This window comes from Leucopleurus acutus (genome assembly GCF_964270905.1).
Source record: "Leucopleurus acutus genome assembly, chromosome: 3".
Lineage (NCBI taxonomy): Eukaryota > Metazoa > Chordata > Mammalia > Artiodactyla > Delphinidae > Leucopleurus > Leucopleurus acutus.
In genome coordinates, this window is record NC_139145.1 from 2,532,460 (window position 1) to 2,547,803 (window position 15,344).

General features: G+C 54.6%; 1 protein-coding gene across 1 annotated transcript in view; it reads right to left on the reverse strand.

Annotated features, from left to right (window-relative positions):
- Positions 1-6,313, reverse strand: part of CELF5 (CUGBP Elav-like family member 5) — a gene marked incomplete at both ends in the record, with an annotated part of 46,628 nt that extends 40,315 nt beyond the window's left edge. Inside the window, 1 exon segment of the mRNA XM_082836930.1 lies at positions 6,055-6,313. Coding sequence (XP_082693056.1) covers positions 6,055-6,313 — 259 coding nt within the window.
- Positions 6,314-15,344: the final 9,031 nt, after the last annotated feature.

Sequence of the window (15,344 nt, forward strand, 5' to 3'; positions counted from 1 at the left end):
TTCCAAACCTAGCAGCCCCTCCCTCTGGCCCTGGACAAGGACAGCCAGCATCCCTGGATGGCTTTCATCCTGAGTCTATGTCTCCACAATCACATCTCTTTCTCTGACTCCTTTATTTCTCTTCCCAAGTGGGTCAAGTCTCAGGTTGGGAGGTGTGACACCTAGCTATACTGCTGTGTGACTTGAGTCTGGGTGTTGCCCGTCTCTGAGCCCCAATTCCTCACCTATCCATGTGGGGAAGGGGAACCTGGTTTTCTAAGAACCACTGCGACCTGAGCACATGTCTGCTTCTTTGTGACCCTCTTGTCCCGTAGTGTGAGCCTCGCCCCAAGGGGAAGCTTCTGTTGTACCCATCCAGGTGTATAGGAAATGTGCATATACTGAACAAGGCTGGGAGGCTGGAAAGAGGCCAATGGTGGCCATGACAGTTAACAGGACATGAAGCTCCCTTTTCATGCAGGTCTGAGATCCTCCCCTGCTCCATATTCTTCCATGGCTCCCCAGTGTCCTCAGGAAGGAGTCCAAGCTCAGTCCAGCATAAGAGGCTCTTCAGGGTCCAGCCCATGCCAACTCTCTGGCCTCACCTCCCATGCCTCACTTAATTCCTCCTCTACTCCATCTGTGCTCCTTCACTCCTCCAGGCCTTTGCAAACCCAGTTCCCTCTGTCCACATCCAGGAGGACAGAGACATCCACCTAGCTGACTCACTGCTTTTTTTCACACCCATAAAAGGGCCCAGAACAAAAAAAGTGCTCTGTGAATAAATACATGAAATGCTTTCTCCACCTGGCAAGCTCCTATTCATCCTTCAAAACCCCACTTCTAATGTCTCTCTGCCATGCAGCCAGAGTCCCCAGGCAGAGCCTTCAACTTCCTATCCAGTTCCCTCAACCCTGCATCCCTTCCCTTTCATACAACCCTGACCATTCCAGCTATAGGTGCCAATGTCTAGCTCTGTCTACCAATCAGAGGGGTCTCAGATCTCTCTTGCCTAGTACAGGCAAGGCCCCAAAAGGCTTTCAGGAAGTGTTGGCTAAATTAGTGAGTGTGGTCCTACTGAGTGCTCCTAATGGCGAGGGTCTCATCTGCCAACATCAGGGGTGAAAGAGAGAGTCACCGGCCTATTTCAGAGATAGCTCGTGGGTCCACCCCCCATGCCAGAACTTCTCAGAGGAGCCCTGCCAGATATGCCCCACATCAGAAGGGGACCCTGGGGCTCCCAGGACTCTTTGCTGTTTTCCCACCAGGGCAAAAACTCTGTCTTTCCCCTGCTTGAACTTTCCCAGAGTCAGCATCAGCATTGCTCTGGGCCTTTGCACATACTCTACCAGGAACACCCTTCCCCGTCAACAGATCTTTCCCACCCTTCAGGTCTCAGCTTACTCGTATAATAAGCATGGCTCTGTGCCCAGCCCTGTGTCAAGAGCTTTAACCACCATTCCGGTCCTCACATCCCCCAACCCTCTCCGAGATGGGAGGTCCCGCTGGCCTCCCAACTCTATAGATAACAGCACTGAGGAGGCTGCGGCCTCCTCTGGGTTGTCCCCGCGGATGTGTTTCCACCATCGCAGCCCTGACATCAGTGCCTTGTAACCTCCTGGTTCCTCACTGTGTCCCCCACCATGTGGGATCTGGGGGTGGGAGGAGTCTGGGAGTGAATTTTTATCTGTTTGCCCAACACTGTATCCCGGGTCTAGGACGGGGCCTGGGACACAGCAGGTGCTCAATAAATGTTGGTCATAGGGGTAGATGGATTTACGGCTTGTTGACTCCATCGTGCCACATAGGGATTCCTATTTGCTCGGAATCTCAGCCCCGCACCAACGCCGGCACACAGTAGGCGCTCAGTCAATGCCCTCAGCCTGAAGGAAGGCAGAAACGATGTCACAGTCACCCTCAGAAAAGCCTGTTAAACCCATCATCGTGGGAAACTGAGGCACTGAGGGGGGTGTGCCTGGCTCGAAGCCGCACAGCCAGCCCTGGTGGCTCTCCCCAGCCCCCTGCCGCTGTCCCCTCCCTCCATCCCTTCCGCCAGGCAGCGCCTGCCGGCCGCCCAGCCCGCCGTCTCCCTGGGGCTGGCACGTCACACTCGGAATCTCACGCCTCAATCGCGGCGTGCTCCAGCCTCCCCCCAGCCGCCAGCCGAGCAGCTGGTGCTCCCATGGAAACCGTAGGCCCCGACCCGCCCCCTCCACCTGCACCGGCCCCCCTCACAACCTCCGCTTTAAGACAAATATTGTCATTAACATGCAAATATATATGTGATTATCATAAATGGGGGCCGCGCGGCAGCGGACGAACCCTCTGGCAGGCGCCTGCCCCGGGCAGGTTGGGTATTAATATTCAGCCCGATCGGGAGAGGGACGGCCCGAGCCACACCAGGCACCTCGGGGGACCCCACGTGCACCCAGCGCCTTCGGAAGGAGGGTCCCAGAGGGGGCCTGTCCCCCAGCAGGTGACTGGAGGGGGTGATGACTGGACACTGGACACTGGGAGACCTCTGGCCAGTGGGAGCCCCCCCAGTGCCTGGCCTGAGCCCCGGGCTGGGCTGGGAGCGCCGGGGGAGGCCTCCTTTCTCTGAATGGGGCGCCGATCTGGGCGGGGGGAAGGTCTCGTGGTCTCCCTGCCCCCCTTCTCCAGCTCTGCCCCACTCCCGCCCTCTCTCTGCCTCTTCCTGTGGCGGGGGGGGGGGGGGGGGGGGGGGTGTGTGTGTGTGGGGGGGGGGGTCTGGGGGCGGCTCCCTGGGTCTCTCCCTCTCTCCATCTCGGTGTATATCTCTCTTTCTCTGCTCTTGCTGTGTCTCTCCACCTCTGTCTTCATCTCTCTCTCTTAAAAACAAAACACGCCAGCACCCAGGGGCCTGCCCTGTTCCTGAGGAATCTTCACTTCCCGCCCTGCCTTCTCCCCGCAACCCTGCCCCATCCCCAGAGCCCAAGGACCCGGCTGGACTCCCTGCCTTTCTCCTGGTCCCAGCACGGCCTGTAGAAAATGAGGTGCCCCTACCCTCCACCCTTGGCGATGGCTGTCAGATGTCACAGCCCCGCCCCCTCCCCTCCCCCCCCACCGCGGTGTGGGGTGGTCCTCATCCTCAGCTTGGGGGACACTGTCGCTCCTTCATCACACAGATATACTTCTGCTTCCTCTGGACTGGGAGGGAGACAGGTGGGTGACAGCTGGGGGGCAGCTCTGGTCGGTCCTTGGGACCAAGTATTTGCCCCTCCAGCCTCAGTTTCCCTTCTGGATGAAATGCACAGGTGCTCACAAGCCCATGGGAGTGATGATCCCTTCACTGGGCATCAAAACAGGCCCCCAAATGTGAAAATTAAGGGTGTGATGGTGATCGTAAGAATAATGCGATACTGGATGGTCCTTCTCCCACTGGGTGCTGGGGTCACGGGGACCACAATGGGTGTTTTCACTTCACCCCACCCCGGCCCTTTCAGCTCCCCTGGTGCCCAGCCTCCGGTGGCCCAGAAAGCTCTCAGGGGATTTCTCTCCACAACCCGGCATCCACACTCCCACCCCATGGCTCTCAGCCAGCACCCCCAGCAGGCACCCTGCACCCTGTAGGCTCCCCAGAAACGAAACCAGAGACATGTTGGCAGGAGGGGCCTGGAGCTCATCCCCACACCACAACCTCCCAGTCATCCTTCCACTTCCCTTTGGCTGAGGCCCAGAGAGGGGCAGCCACTGGCCAGACAGAGGTCACACAGCTGAGCCCCACAAACAGGCCTCAATCCCAGCTGCTGGCCTTCAGCCCCCCCCAGCTCCCACCCACAGGTAAGGTCCTGCCAGGCCCAGCAGCTGCTGGCCTTCAGCTCCCCCCAGCTCCCACCCACAGGTAAGGTCCTGCCAGGCCCAGCATAGGTGGGATCAGGAGGGGGAACCATTCGGGTCCTGATGCTATTGGGGGAGGGGATAGAAGAGGAAGACCCCCACCCCCATACCCCCCAGGCCCTGCATCCAGGGCTCAGCCGGACCCAAGTCTCCTGCAAAGTGGAGGTTGAGGACCAGGTATCATGGACACCCAGCTTCCTAATTTTCACCCTCCAAGGAAAGATGGCAAATGGGAAACACCCTGAGATGCCCCCATCCCAACATTCTCCAGCCAGAAAAAAATAATCCCACCCACATTCATGAGAGCCTGCTCTGTTAACAGCAGGTAAACTGAGGCTCTGACCAGGTGAAAATCCAGCCACAGTTTCTCCCTCACCTTCCCACGCTGCGGGGGCGGCAGGGGTCTCAAGGGGAGATTTAAAAATAAGAAACGAGGGGAGGGCCACCAGGTGTCTCCTTCTCCCCGTACCCCATCTGTCTCCCTGACCCAGAGCTCACTGACAGCCTTTCAATTCAACATTTGGGGGGGACCACGTGGACACTCCCCCACCCCACCAGAATCTTTCTAGAAAAGGGCCCTTCGGACACACCAGGGGGTGAGGGCTGTGGAAAGAGCCCTCCGTACAGCTGTGGACCCCTTAGCCTGGATGAGTGCAAGCCCTCTGCCCTCCTAGGCCACAGGGAGAAGTTAGATTTTCCAGGCCCTTTTTTTTTTTTGGTGATGGTTGGATTTGAAAAGAGGTGGGGGATGGGAAGAGTTGCTTTCCTCCCCCAGGGTACCGGCTGGAGGGTCTAGCTGAAGTGGCAGGCCTGGGCTCCAACCCACCAGACCCTCCCTGTGGCCTGCCCCGACCCATCATTCATTGATTCATTCACTCGTTCATTCATCCATTCATTCAACAAACACGTATTCATGCTTGCCATGCCCGCCACACTGAAGGGAGGACAGGCATGAATGGGGTCTGAAATAGGTCATGGGACCTGATCCATCCCCAAGACCCCTCCAGGGTCGCACCTGGGGTGTCAGCACAAAGCCTGTTCCATCCCCACCCGCAGTCCCGAGCCCCTGCCGGAAGAACTGTCAGGGCCACCCCCATTCAGATACTGGGCCGTGATCAGAGCCCAGGGCTGGGGCCACAGTCCCTGGCACCCCCTCCCAGCATGCCATCAGAGAATCAGGTGGCAGGGAGGCGGGCAGGCCTCCCCACCCCACCTGCCTCCCCCGCTGGGCTCACAGGTCGCCCACGCCTCCTCATCCACCCCAGGATCTGGGCTCTGCCAGATGGACGGTCCAGGCTCATCGTCTTTGGCCTCAGCCTTCAACACACTGCTAACAGGCTTGGCCAGTTTTAACTTGAGCCAAAGGTGGAGGCGGCATTCAGGGTGGGGGGGGCCGTAGAGAAATGGAGGGGGGATGCTGCTCCAGACAGAGAGGGTGGGCAGGGGGGAGGGCAAACGGTAGCCTTTTAACCACCCGAGGCTGGTGCTCCCCCTGACTGGCTTAGCTGCCTGCACCCCAGCCCCCCACCCCGCTTTCTTTGTAGTTACCGATTAGCCCGGGATCCTGGGCATCCGTGTCCCCCGTGGCCGGCTGGACCTGCCCCACCGGCCTGGCTTTGTGAAAATGACCAAAGCAATGGAGTCCAGAGGTGCAAACTTCCCCGACGGGGCCTGGAGAGGCCGAATGAATGGGGAGGGGGGGCGGCAGGGAGGGGTGGCAGCGTTCAGGCAGCTCCCCGAGCAAAGGGGCAGGAAAGAGTGGGTGAGGGAGGGAGGAAGGGGTGGGGGTCTAGAGGGAATGAGAGGGAGAGGGAGGGAGAGAGAGAGAGAGAGAGAGAGAGAAGGAGAAGGATGCTGGGGGGGGAGGATGGGAGGTAGAGGGAGATGGGAGAGGAGAGAAAAGGAAAGAGAAGAGAGAGAGGGAGAGAGAGAGAGGGAGAGGGAGAGAGAATGCCGGAAGGTGGGGAGGGAGGGAGAGGGGGCGGAGGAGGGGAGGGGGCCAGCTCGGATCTGTCAGCTGCACCCCCAGAGGGGGGAGGAGGGGGTGGGTGGAACAGGGTTTGGGGGGGGGAGAAATGATGCCGTGGCAGAGGCAAGCAGAGGGAGGAGGTGAGGAGAGGAGGGTTGGTGGGGGGGCGGGGGGGAGAAGATGCCGGAAGGTGGGGTGGGGAGGCCGAGGGAGGAGAGGGGAGGGGAGGGAGGGGGCCGAGTGCCCACCTTTGTGCATGCCCGTGTAGGGGTCTTTGAGCACCGTGAGCTCATAGATGCGGCCGAACTGCTCGAAGAGCGGCTTGAGGTCCTTCTCGTCCAGGTTGCGCGGGATCTGGCCCACGAAGAGCTTGATGGCGTCCAGGTCCTTCATGCCGTCGGGCTGCCCCCCGGGGGGCTCGGGCCCGCTGCTGCCCACTGGCGAGGGCCGCGGCTGCAGGAGCTGCTGCTGCTGCCGGCGCGCCTCGCTCTCCGTTAGGCGGGCCATGGCGGGCGAAGGCGGGCGGCGGGCGCGGGACCGAGCCGGCGGCGGCGGCGGGCGGCGGGCGGACTCGCAGCTGGAGCGACGGACGCCGCCTCCCGCCTCTCTCCCGCCCCGTCCCCGCGCCCTCCTCCCTCCTCCGCGCGCCCGCTCGCTCCAGCATCAGGACCACAAAAGGGCGGCTCCGCAGCGGCCCCTGGCGGCCGGAGCGCGCCTCGCCGAGGCGGCGCCCCCCGCGCGCATCGCCCATCCAGCATCCCGCATCCCGCCTCCGCGTTCATCGCGCACCCCGAATCACGCATCCCACATCGCACTTGGCACATCCTGAATCCCACATCCCGCATCCCGGCGCCCAGTCCGGCCCGGTAAACTGAGTCCACCGGGCCCGTAGCCCCTGCTTTCTGGGTAGGTGACGGCGAAGCTTTAGGCAGGACAGACCAGGCCCCCAGGTGGCACGGGCTCCTCCCACTGATAACAGCAGGAAAAACACTAAAAGTAGCGCACAGTTCTATACGGTGCTTACTTGGCATTTACAGGGCTGTCCTTGGAATGTTTAAGTATACAATCATGAATAATAAGAGCAACAAGAAAGAACACTTTGATAATACTACGTGCTAGGCACTGCGCTCAGCACAGCTTTAAGTTTGTAACTTATGAAATAGAAGTAGCAATCATTGTGTTATATCAACAGCAACACTTTCTGTCATACTTGCCATGTGCACATACTGTCCAAAATATTTCGAAGGATATGGACGCATTTGGGCCAAGTGCTCTATGGGCATCATGTCAACCCTGCTTAAAACTCTCCATCAAAACCACAAGGAGGTATCACCTCACACAGGTCGGAATGGCCATCATCAAAAAGCCTACAAACAGGGCTTCCCTGGTGGCGCAGTGGTTGAGAGTCCGCCCGCCGATGCAGGGGACACGGGTTCGTGCCCCCGTCCGGGAAGATCCCACGTACCGCGGAGCGGCTGGGCCCGTGAGCCATGGCCGCTGAGCCTGTGCATCCGGAGCCTGTGCTCCGCAACGGGAGAGGCCGCGGCAGTGAGAGGCCTGCGTACCGCAAAAAAAAAAAAAAAAAAAAAGCACCTACAAACAATAAATGCTGGAGAGGGTGTGAAGCGAAGGGAACCCTCCTACACTGTTGGTGGGAATGTAAATTGGTGCAGCCACTATGGAGAACAGTACGCAGGCTCCGCAAAAAACTAAAAATAGAGCTACCCTATGATCCAGCAATCCCACTACTGGGCATAGATCTGGAGAAAACTCTGATTCGAAAAGATACATACACCCCAATGTTCATAGAAGCACCAGTTACAATAGCCAGGACATGGAAGCAACCTAAATGTCCATCAACAGATGAATGGATAAAGATATGGTGTATATATATATATATATATTCTGGTGTGTGTGTGTGTGTGTGTGTGTATATATATATATATATATATATATATATATATTCTGATGTGTGTATATATATACACATATATATATATATATATATACACACACAACAGAATACTACTCAGCCATAAAAAACAGAATGAAATAATGCCATTTGCAGCAACATGGATGGACCTAGAGATTATCATACTAAGTGAAGTGAGTCAGAGAAAAATAAATATCATATGATATCACTTAGATGTGGAATGTAAAATAAATGATACAAACGAACTTATTTACAAAACAGAAATAGACTCACAGACATAGGAAACATACTTATGGTCACCAAAGGGGAAGAGGGTGGTATAAATTAGGGCTTTGGGGTTAACAGATACACACTAACACATATAAAAGAGATAAACAACAAGGACCCACTGTAGAGCATAGGAAACTATATTCAATACCTTGTAATAATCTATAATGGAAAAGCATCTGAAAAAAGGGACTTCCCTCGTGGCACAGTGGTAAAGAAGCCGCCTGCCAATGCAGGGGACACGGGTTCGAGCCCTGGTACGGGAAGATCCCACATGCCGCGGAGCAACAGAGCCACAAGCCACAACTACTGAAGTCCACGTGCCACAACTACTGAAGCCCACGTGCCTAGAGCCCGTGCTCCGCAATGAGAAGCACGCGAACCACAAGGAAGATTAGCCCCTGCTCACCGCAACTAGAGAAAAACCTGCTCACAGCAACAAATACCCAATGCAGCCATAAATAATATAATTAATTAATTTTAAGAAATATTTTTAAAAAGAATCTGAAAAAGAATACATATATATATAAAACCAAACCACTTCGCTGTACACCTGAAACTAACACAACACTGTAAATCAACTATACTTAAAAAAAAAAAAACTCTCCAAAGATGTCCCAAAATTAAAACCCCAGTCCTTCCTGCAGCCCACAAGGCTATGCACAGCCTGCCCTGTCCCCTCCCTGCCCTCCCCTCCTCCCTCTCTCCCCCTCGCTCACTCTGCTCCAGACACACAGGCCTCCTGGCTGTTCCTCCAACACACCAGGCATGGTCCTGCCTCAGGGCCTTTGCACGGGCTGTGCCTGAAATTCCCTTCCCCCAAATGGTGCATGGCCCACTCTTTCAATCTCCCATCACTTTCTCTGTCCACCTGATCGAAAATCATTCAGCTACCATTACTTCCTTTCTCAGGCTTCCTTTTTCCTCCATAGCATTTATACTCATTTTAATTTAATTAATTTAATTCTAATTTGCTATATACTTACTTGTTTATTGATAAGCCACATAGCTCTTTCCAGGCGCCAGGCTCTGTGCTAAGTGCTTGACATGTATGAACTCATTTGATCCACAGAGCAAATGCCTGGGGTGGGTACAGACAAATAAACCAGATATTTTACACTGTCATCAATGCAATGGAGGAAACAGAAGTGGAGGGATGGCTTTAGGAGGCAAATTCAGGGAAGACTTAGAGAGGATGGCCTTCAAGCAAAGATGAGAATGAAGCAGCAAGTGCAAAGGCCCTGAGGCAGGGTTGGAGAAACAGGGATCAGTGGCTGTAAGAGAAAGAGCACCACACAGCCACTGGGGGCAGTCTACCAACAAGGACTTCATTTTAAATTTATTTTCTTTGTTTTTATTTTAAAATAAAATAACAGTAACAGTGCCATACTGAGCCAAAGGAAACCTCAGTAATTCTGATTCTTTTTAAAATGTTGACATTTTGTTCACCACGGATTTTTTCAGCATTATTTTTAGGTTTTTTTCAATTATTGCATTGGACTGCCCTGGTGGTGCAGTGGTTAGGAATCCACCTGCCAATGCAGGGGACACGGGTTTGAGCCCTGGTCTGGGAAGATCCCACATGCTGCGGAGCAACTAAGCCCGTGCGCCACAACTACTGAAGCCCGCGCGCCTAGAGACCATGCTCTGCAACAAGACAAGCCACCGCAATGAAAAGCCTGCGTACTGCAACAAAGAGTAGCCCCCGCTCGCTGCAACTAGAGAAAGCCCGCGCGCCGCAATGAAGACCCAACGCAGCCAAAAATAAATAAATTTATAAAAATAAATAAATAACACAACCCAGATCTTCAAATAAAAAGAAAAGAAAAAGTTAGTGCATTAAAATAATCTTTATCTTGATGATGTTTTTTGGCACCCCCCCCTTAAACTTTGCTCCCCAGGCAAACTCACCCTCATAGCAAACATAAGAGGTAAGTATTGTTCCCATACCCACTTTACAGAGGGGGAAACAGGCCCAGAGAGGTCAAGTCACTTGGGCAAAGTCACACAGTGAGAGTACTGGGATTTGAACCCAGCCAGCTGGACTCCAGAACCCACACGCTTCCCGTGATCCCACACCGTCTTTCCCATGCTTTACACAGCCAAGCTTCCATTTCCTTATTTGCCAAGTGAGATTAAGAGGGTGAAGCCCCTGGCATGGATTCAGTGAGCTAACAGGTGAGGCTCAGCATAGCGCCTGGGACATCTTTATCATTCAATAAATGGCTATTATCATGACTGTTACCAGAAGCCACCTGCCCACCCCCAGACAGGAGCAGGACGTCAGGACTGGGGGAGGAGCAGAGCCCGGGTGAGGGGTCCAGAGTCCTCTTAGAACATTCCACCCCTTGGCCCTGCCCAGCCCCTGGTTCTCGGCTCAGCCCCAGGCTGGGCTTGTGGAGCCAGGCTGGAGACAGGCTCTGTCTCCATGGAGACAGGATGCTTGAAGCCCTGTGGCCCTCTGATGTGCCGGGAGAGTCATTTAAAAGAATAAAAATAAAACCCCACCAGCTCTCCTGTGAGTCAAAGAGGCATTTTTCTCAGCCTCTTTCTTCCACTGAGGGGAACAGCCCAGTCTAGCTTGAGTCTGACCTCCGGGAACTTAAATTCAGCATCCTACATCCTAAACAATACTCATCCCTGGAGTTTATTCCCTGACACACCTCAACCGTATCAGGGAAAAGGTCATGGCAGAGAAAACTGAGGCTGTGCGCTTGAAAGCATCTGAAGCCCTCGAGGCCGACTCTCGGATTTATTATCAGCCAGAGGAAACCTTGTCACATTGGCATCATGGCAGGAGGCCCACGGTTTGGGCTGTTACTTAAAAGGCAATGAGGGTGGGAACAGAGCCTGTTGGGGGATCCGGGGCTGGGAGGTTTCTGGCAAGTTGCCTGGCTCTCTGGATCTGTCGTCAAAAACCTGCCCCAGGACCTTTGCACTTGCTTAGTGTTCATCTCCCAGAATAGGGTTTCTCAAAATAATTACCCAAACTTAAATAAATTTCTCTTAAAGGAAAACTGTCTACCTTTGGGATCAGGTCATTCTCTGTGGGTGGCTGAGCAGCATACTTGCCCCCGCCACTCGGTGCCAGGAGCACCCCCAGTCGTGGCCACCACAGATGTCCCCAGACACGGCCCAGGGTCCCCTGGGGGCAGAACTGCCCCAGGTGAGAACTGCTGATGTGGACAGGTAAGGTGCTTACCTCAGCAGAGGGGCCAGGTTGGAGTCAGGGGGCAGAGTCCCAGCTGGCACCTCTCAGATGTGCATGAGACCACCTGGGCATCCTGCCAGGGACGGGGTTGCCTTTTGGGGTGATGGAATGTTCTGGAATTAGATAGAGGTGATGGATGCACGTCTCTGTGCATGTACTAAAACCCACTGAACTATACACTTTAAAAGGGTAAATTTTATGGTGTGTGACTATATCTCAATAAGTCTTTTTTTAATTAAAAAAACCTGTCTGAAATATTAATTTTTTAATTAAAAAATTTTAATTTTTTAGTTAAAAAATTTTAATTTTTTAATAAAAAAATTTTAATTTTTTAATAAAAAAAATTTAATTTTTTAATTAAAAAATCCTGCCTGGGCATCCTTACCTGCAGATCCCGATCCTGCGGGTCTGAAGTGCGGCCTGGGACTCTGCCTCCAGGTAAGGGCAGCAAAGTTATGAGGAGACATCCACTGCGTTCCCGTCTTGACTTTTACTAGCAAGACTCTCATTTCATAGGGTGTGGGTGTGAAGAAGGCTGAGCCCACGAAGGGAAATGTCCTTTCTGAGTCCCTGCCTTGTCCCTCTCTGCTTGAGGGTTATTGGTGGCGGTGGAAAGGTCAGCCAGCGGGACAGAGTCAGCAAGTGGGGCGAGGGGCCCAGCCTGGAGCTGCCCTGTGCCGGTGGCCCCTTCCCTTCAGTGGTCTCTGCACAGCCAGAGAGTGTCTTCCTGGGTGATGGTCAGCCGCACCCCGTTCCCTTTGACCCTGGTGCCCTTTGGCTCTGCCCCCTCCATGCCTTGAAGACCCTCACTGCCCAGGCTGTGTACAGCTCTTCTGGCACATTCCAGGGGGTTGAAGCCCTAGGCCCATCCTACAAGGGCCTAGGGGCTCAGGATGCGTCCCCCAGAAACACTACACCGCAGTCCCCACCTGCCCCAGATGCCTGCCGCCTTCACACATCTAAGGACATAAAGCAGCCAGAGCTCTCCAGTTCTCGGTGCCTCCAACTCCACTGCCTTCCCTCGCTTGGGAAGGAGCTGCCCATCCACTTTCTTGCAGGGACCCCGGATCCTCCCCGGTCCCCACTATTTGGCTTCAGGGATGGGAAATGATTCCTCATGGGACCAACCCCTCCCTGTTCCCTCTTTCAGCAAACCCCACTCCCTGGACAGGATGGGGTCGGGGAGGGGGAGGTCTGAAGCACAGCTTGGCCAACCCTGAGAAAGCCTGGAGAAGGGGAAGGAAGGAAGGAGGGGCTGAGAACAGGAATAGAGATCCGGCCGTGGCCACCCAGGGGCCGTGGCCCCTTCCCCGCACCCTTTCGCCACAGGAGTGGACACCTGCCCCACAGGGCTTCTTGCCCTGGGAATTTGAGCTTGGGAACAAGAGGGGCTGGGTGCACACCATGCTGAACGCCAGAGTCGTCAGGGGTTTTATTTCCCCCCAAGTGAGAATGAGAAAGACAAGAATAAATTCCCGTTTCTGAATGAGCCAGCCTCAGGGTGACCCAGGCCCTTGCCATCAAAACCGCGTGGGTTTCTATACTGTAGGATTCCGTTTCTGGGAGGCGTCCAGAGCGAGCAAATTCACAGAGGCAGAGAGTGGCTTCGTGGTTGCCAGCGGCTGGGGGCGGGGATGGGAGTGACTGCTCATGGGGACGGGGTTGCCTTTTGGGGTGATGGAATGTTCTGGAATTAGACAGAGGTGACGGATGCAGGTCTCTGTGCATGTACTAAACCCCACTGAACTATACACTTTAAAAGAGTAAATTTTATGGTATGTGAATATATCTCAATAAGGCTTTTTTTGTTTTAATTAAAAAAACCTGTCTGAATGCCAGCTGTGCCCTTTTGCCACGCGACCTCAAGGCAAGATGCTTCACCTTGCCTGGATTTCCCTTTTGTTCTCTGTAAACTGGACATAAAAGCAGGTATGTGAGCCTGACCTGTACCTTTAGGAGGGATGGAAGGAGGGTCCCCGTTGGGCACCAGGGTCCTGGTTTCGGGCAGGAATCGTCAGTGGGCGCTGCTGACACCGTGGGGTGACCTGGAGGAGGAGTGGTATTTGCAGAGACTGAAGGATCTCCCTGCAAATTGCTTATTCATCACAAAGGGGGAAACAGTGACTCTCCGGTGAGATGCCCCGCAGACACTACATCACACTGTGCTCAGGAATGACCCTCACTTCATTCACGGTTCCTGCAATGGCCCACCCGCACCCTTTCCCCCCACCCCGGCTTGATTTCCTCTGGACCTGCTGCAGGTCAAACGGCGATTAAAATCAGCAGTAACAAAAAAAAAAAAAAAAAAAATCAGCAGTAACTCTCAGAACTGAAACTGAAATGTTGAAAGAAGCCAAGGATGTATGTCCCCCGCAAAAGGACCACAGAGCCACCCTGCTCTGGTAGCGGCCAAAGTTTTCCCATGATGAGAAAGGAGAAAAACCAGAGGGCAGATTGGGGGCCGCAGATTTTCCTGGAAAGAGCCGTAAAGGTAAGCACTTGGGGGTTGGTGGGTCCCTGGTGAGAAAGTAACCATGGACCATACACAGTCTGGTGGGTGTGGCCGTGTGCCAATAAAGCTTTATTTACAAAGACAGGGAGCGGGCCGGACGCAGCCACGAGCTACAGTTCTCTGACCTCTGGTTAAACACGCTCCCTCCCAAGAGGCACCTATGAAGGCTTGCGATGGTATGTCCATCAGCAGGGTGCCAGGTGGGTAAGTTGTGGTGTCTTCTGAGGGTAGAATACTACACAGCAGGGAAAAGGGGTGTGGGGTGTAAGTGGGAGATGCCAAAACAAGAGTTAATGCAAGAGAGGGACGGCACAATGCCACCCATATAAGATGTGTAGGCCACACACCAAGCAATGCTGAATATTGTCCCCGGATCCATCAATGTGCACGTAAACGTTTTTAAAAGAATGACAAAGTTACAGACAGTGGACGATGCCTCTGTGCAGAAGGGGGAGGGACCGAGGTGGTTTCACGGGACGCTCTTCCTTTTTTACAGCCTTAAAACAAAGACCCCTGGGAAAAGATCAAAGCCACTGGATGTGACCCTCTGGGGGTCCCCGTGGGGGGTGCAATGCCCTCGCTGGAGGACACCTTTGCCCAAATCGTTTGCTGCCGCCCAGGGTTGATGGGGACCTCGGGTGATGCTCATGGGCACTGAGGGAGCCCAAGGAATGTGGTCATCTTCATAACTGTCCCCTGGGAGCCAGTGACCGCTCCACATCTCTCCTCTCCTCAGCCCACCCCTCCCTACAGCTCCCCATCACACTGAGAGCAGAATGCAAACGCCCACCAACGTCCTGGGGGCCTCCCTGCCCTCCCCTCCTCCCTCTCCCCCCCTCCCTCACTCTGCTGCATACACACGGGCTTCCTCTTTGCTGTTCCTGCAACATGCCGGGCATGGTACTGCCCCAGGGCCTTTGCACGGGCTGTGCCCTCTGCCTGGACCACCGTCCTGTCATCCCGATTTCACTCAAGAGCCCCCTCATGTCCACCGGACATTATTTTTATTTATCCGTCTTTCCCAGCGGACCGCGAGCCCCACGGTCTCCGTTTGGTGGCTGCGTCTGCGGGCCCCCGCACGGTACCTGGCATGTGGCGGGGAGGTGGGGAAATACTGGTTGACACCAGTCGAACAAGACTGATCTGTAGTGACCAGACCAGCGGGTGCCTGGGGAGGAGGAGGGCGGAGGGAGGGGGTGTAAGGGGAGCCGGGGGCGTTTGGGACGATGCACACACCACGCCCTCCATGTGGGATGGCTTCATGGGTGCCTGTCCACTGTGCCTATGCAGAGAAACACTTAAACCATTTTTATACATGAACCTCAATTCCAGAACGAGGTTTCGGGTACATACGTGTACACAAATCCACGTACCTGGGGGTGTGGGGACAGGATAAGGCTCCAGCATGTAGATGGTGGCCATCTCTGTCTGCCGGGCCGGTGTTGTTGCGATTTTCCTTTTCTTGGCTACAGTCAATGGAACAGTTTTGTGGAAAACGAGGAAGAAATATCAACCTGTGTTGAAATGAGGAGATGAGGGACTGGCTTTGCCCCTGAGACGTGGGGAGTTTTACATGAGTCCGTGCTGGGGCCAGAGCCACCTTCCAGCCTCAGGA